Source organism: Aptenodytes forsteri, unplaced genomic scaffold (assembly GCF_000699145.1).
Source record: "Aptenodytes forsteri isolate BGI_AS27 unplaced genomic scaffold, ASM69914v1 Scaffold57, whole genome shotgun sequence".
Classification (NCBI taxonomy): Eukaryota; Metazoa; Chordata; class Aves; order Sphenisciformes; family Spheniscidae; genus Aptenodytes; species Aptenodytes forsteri.
Genome location: NW_008796220.1, coordinates 2,135,535 through 2,140,408, shown reverse-complemented (window position 1 = coordinate 2,140,408; position 4,874 = coordinate 2,135,535). Strand labels below are relative to the sequence as shown.

Genomic DNA, 4,874 nt, shown 5'->3' with positions numbered 1-4,874 from the left:
GGGGGGGGGGGGGGGGGGGGGGGGTTGCCGGCTGAGGTTAAACCACAACAGTCTTTTATGACATTTTGTACAAACTACTTTCTCCCATGAAGCAGACTTATTTCCTACTGTACAGTAATACAAGGGACCTCTATTCACTGAGATTAACAAAAAATAATATGTATAGAAGTATATCACAATCCACTTCTAAATACCAAATCATCATTTGGTCCAGGTTCAAAATGACACCTTTGCTCAACAATGAGATATGAGAAATCATGTGCTGCAGAGTGTTTTCACACCCAGATTTGTATTTTTATCTAGAATTTGATGTTGCAATTTAGAATGCCTACTCCTTATATCATACGGAAGTGCGTGCTTATATGAATAAATATGCATAGTTCTAATGTGTATTCATAGTATACATCAGCTTTCCATTTCCAGTAAAAACATATTTTAAAAATATATTTAAAACATTTTTTAATTTATTATTTCACAAAACACAGTAGGTACATTTGTATCTACACTTTTACCTATCTATATCCACAAGCAGACAAGTAATTTTGTTTCTTTTTGCTCATGAATTTATCTCTTCATATACTGTTAGCATTCAGTCACAATCACAATCCCAGCTCTAGGTAAAATGGACAAGTTTTATACTTTTGTATAATTTTCTCAGATCATCAAAACAGTTTAGTATAATTTTCTCAGCACTAGTAAATAATATACACCATCTTTGTAAAGATAAATTTGAATGACAATTCATATTTTCATTCCCTTTTTTTTTTACATTAAATGAAAACATGCAAATTTCAGTCAGTTTGTTGATGACCATGTTAAAGAAATGCCTACATTTCATCACATAAAGTTTTGCTCTCTTGAAGAAACCAAGACTTTTCCAATGGCTAAATGTTTAAATTCTTTGCTGACTACATTCTTTGTATTGTTACTTGCGTCTGACTGGGACCAGGATAGAGCTGTCTGGAGAATGGTAATTCCACCTGATGACAGCTTCAAAGGGTTTGACTTTTATATTCTTTCCATGCTGGCATGAAAACAAACCTACCAAGTGTTTTAATGGAGTCTGGCTGAAAAGCAAAACCTCATTTTTATTGCTTTTCTGCAATTGACTTACCCTTTAAGTCTGTATTTAAGGAACAGTAGCTGAAATGGAAATTTTGAAGCACCTCTACAGAAATGTAGAAGCTATGGCTTAAATTTGTACCCTTTCTCATCCATGAAGAAGTCTGGGATAGATGTTTTAAATACAAAACTGGCAGTCAGCTATATTCCTGATCATTCTGACTCACTGTTAACATACCACTGAAATCCATTTTAATTTCACTGAAAATTATTTTACTTCTCCAGAAGCTATAAACTAAGTGGAAACCATTTCTCCTTTCAGCTCAGAGATAGTGGTTGCTTGTTAACTTCTTATTCTTTTTAGGCATACTGGAAATTTGTGTTTAAAAAATCCAAATAATGCAGATGATTTTGAATATAATCTTCAATTTTTGCATGTAAAATTGGTTCCTGTGAAGGTTGTTGTTGACTGGTGTCAGCAAACAAATTCCCTGGGAGTAGTGCATGTATTTTACTAGTACCTGAATCCAATTAGGTCAGATAAATACACAACAAAGTATTTGCTTGTGGAAACGAAAGGTATTTTTCCAGTAAAAACTCCAATGATAGAAGGGGAGACAATAAACTCTGAAAAGGTGGGGAATAGTCTGGAATAGAGGCCAGTGCGTGTCATCCCTTATGCCTCATGCTGCCCCTGGCACAGGACCACGCTCCCGTGGAAGGTTCCATTTTCCTCGGCTTGGCCAGGTCTGTGCAAAGCAGACCCAGTCTTGCTGGGGATGGGATTCGTCTCATCGTCTCTATCATAGTTGTATCTGTCCTCTCAAGTCTCATTGTAGTCAATAGGGGGAAATCAGCACTTCTGGGTGATTAACAATTAAAATAAATTAATAATTAAACATTTGATTAGGTTGCTCAGAAAAGCTATGGGATCTCCATGGTTGGAAATATTCAAGACTAGGCTTAAAAGGTCCATGAATAACCTAATCTAAGGCCATGCTTTCAACAGAAGGTGATCTCCTGAGTTCCCTTCTAACCTGGACTTTTCTATAATTCCTCTGATCCAATTTTGCCTTCTACTTTAGTATGGGATGATATATGCTTCAAGCGCTAGCTTGTCTCCATTGACTTGAAAGTATTAGGTCAGATGTCAATATTGGCATTTAATCAGAGGAATTCCACTGCACATGTTCTCAAAGGGAAATGTTACAGGTCCTGCATCCCTCTTAACCATTCACCTGGAGCATCAGCCTGGTCTCCAAAGAGCCAGGGTCCGATGCCACCTCTCATGACGGCAATCAAATACACAACTCTGGAAAAAAGAAAAAAAAAAAAAAGAAACCACAACACCTTAACCCCAAAACTCTTTCAGAACACACTTCTCAGTCACTCATGCAGATGTGCTTCAACATTCACTTCTGGTAGCTGACCTATTTCTACCTTCTACGATGAGATGAGAGCAAGTGTCATCTGGAAGTGCCTATTTCCTACCAGAGAAGGAATAACTTAAGCACAGATGTTCACACTCCAGGCAGCTGTGTTTGATCAGATAAATCCCACACCAAGGTTGTCAGAGCCACAGCACACAGGCCAGAGTGTTCAGTAAACCCTAAAATAAATTCCTGGGTTCTCTAAGCTAGTGGAGAGGGACAGGTTCTTCCAGAGGTATTTGGCACGCAGCATGGAGTTGGGTTATGGTGTCCAGTCTCTGTAGTGAGGTAGAGAGGTGCTCAGTGCCTGCCTCTGTCACAGGCTTCTCATAAAGCCTAATCAAGCCATGTACTCCCTTTGCCTTGATTTCCCCACCTATAAAACAACAACTGTGATCTTCATTGTCATGCCTTTTTATTTTGTCTGGTCAACTTTGCTTGCAATCTTTATGGAAACAGGATTGTTTCTTGTGCTCATCTTTAGTGTGGGGCACTAGTATTGTGCCTGCTGGTTTAACCCTTAAGCAAATATGCTGAAATGTATGTTATCCCCACAGCTCTCTCCTGGGGTGGAAGGGTATTATGCCTTTAGAGATAGAGAAGTGAAACACCAAAGGCTGAATCTCAGCTCTTCAGAGTGATTTATTCCTGCCTTCCCCTAATTTCCATGCCTTAAATATCAATGATGAACTGGGCGTCCAAACCTTGAGCAGCTGCCCAGTACTCATTGGTGACAGGGGAGGGAGCTAAACCCAAGTGTCTTGACTGGTATTCTCTCATGAGAGGAATAACCTCCCTATCTTCTGGCTGGCACCATCTGATGACTAAGCACGAGCAGGCCAAATGGGCTGAAATCTGTAACCGAGATTGGGAATGAATGTCTGCAAAAGTGATTTGTTATTGTTGGGGGGTTTTTTTTGAGTGGAAAAAATTCTGTAAGCATAATAATAATAATAATAACCCTAAAAACTAACTGACCCATTTTGTTTGCCCACAGGGGAAGCATTACATTTGGCCAGAGATTTTGGCTACACCTGTGAAACAGAGTTCCCTGCCAAGGCAGTAGGAGAGCACATTGCCAGACAGCACATGGAACAGAAAGAGCAGACAGCAAGGAAAAAGATGATCCTAGCAACAAAGTAAGAAGGGAGGGGAAACTAAAAAAGAAATCTGTCTGTCACTTCTCCATTTTGGATCTGGGGGCCAGGGGAGGGAGGAGTGGGAGTATGGAGCTGGGATTGCAGTGACTGCTATCACAACAGCACTCACTGACAGCAAGTGAGAGCAATCCTCTTTAGAGATGCTGTAAGAGAAACCTTATTTGCCGCAATGAGGTTTTAGGGGCTATGCTCTCATTGCCTGCAGTTAAGGAGGCACATACATCTTCTCAGGTGCTTTGGATTAGATGAGAGGAGGGGGCATTATTACATGGTAAGATCTATAGGACAGAGACTGGCTTTGTCTCCTGTTTGCATGTGAGCAGGAGACCTAAGCTTATACTGAAGTACTAGTTACTGTGGGATAATTATCTCTAGTCTGCTGAGGGAGAGCTGGTTTGCAGAGGGACAGACCCTCTCTGGATGGAAATTGCAAGAGTTCCCCTGAAGTCAAAGGCGCTGGAACAATGTACAGCAGCAGGGGAGCTTTGCTAAAGCCATTAAAGACTCACAGAGACACCCGACTTTGCTCTAAACAAGCCACTTACTTCCCTAAAGCAGTAACATCATGTTAGGATAACATTTCATCTAGGTTAATTAGCCTTGATGAGGGAGGAATTAGCCTTCATGAGCCATGGGAAACAGGAATAAATAGTCTGCATGGAACAACGTAGACCTACACTAGGTGTGTGGTATGCCTGCATGGGGTAGCCTTGAATATAATCATACTCTTCCTGCACTTACTGCTGTGTTACACAGTGAGGCTGCAGGAGAGCTGAGGACAGAAACCAGAGCTCTCAAACCATCATCTGCCTCTTTCCCTCAGTGCTGGAAATATTTGGGAATCATCCAGGCTGGGATCCCTTAACTCTCAAGGGATTGAGAGCAGCCCTGCCGAGAAGGACTTGGGGGTCCTGGTGGATGAAAAGCTGGACATGAGCCAGCAATGTGCGCTCGCAGCCCAGAAGGGCAATCGTACCCTGGGCTGCATCCAAAGCAGCGTGGCCAGCAGGTCGAGGGAGGGGATTCTGCCCCTCTCCTCTGCTCTGCTGAGACCCCACCTGCAGTCCTGCGTCCAGCTCTGGAGCCCTCAGCAGAAGAAAGACACGGACCTGTTGGAGCGAGTCCAGAGGAGGGCCACGAAAATGATCAGGGGGATAGAACACCTCTTCTCTGAAGAAAGGCTGAGAGAGTTGGGGTTGTTCAGCCTAGAGAAGAGAAGGCT

At 41.9% G+C, this 4,874-nt stretch overlaps 1 protein-coding gene across 1 annotated transcript in view; it reads left to right on the top strand.

Moving 5' to 3' along the window:
- TFAP2D (transcription factor AP-2 delta) overlaps positions 1-4,874 on the top strand; it is a 59,649-nt gene that overhangs the window by 32,100 nt on the left and 22,675 nt on the right. Inside the window, exon 5 of the mRNA XM_009288999.2 lies at positions 3,490-3,631. Within this exon, the coding sequence (XP_009287274.1) occupies positions 3,490-3,631 (142 nt within the window). The remainder of the gene's footprint in view (positions 1-3,489; positions 3,632-4,874) is intronic.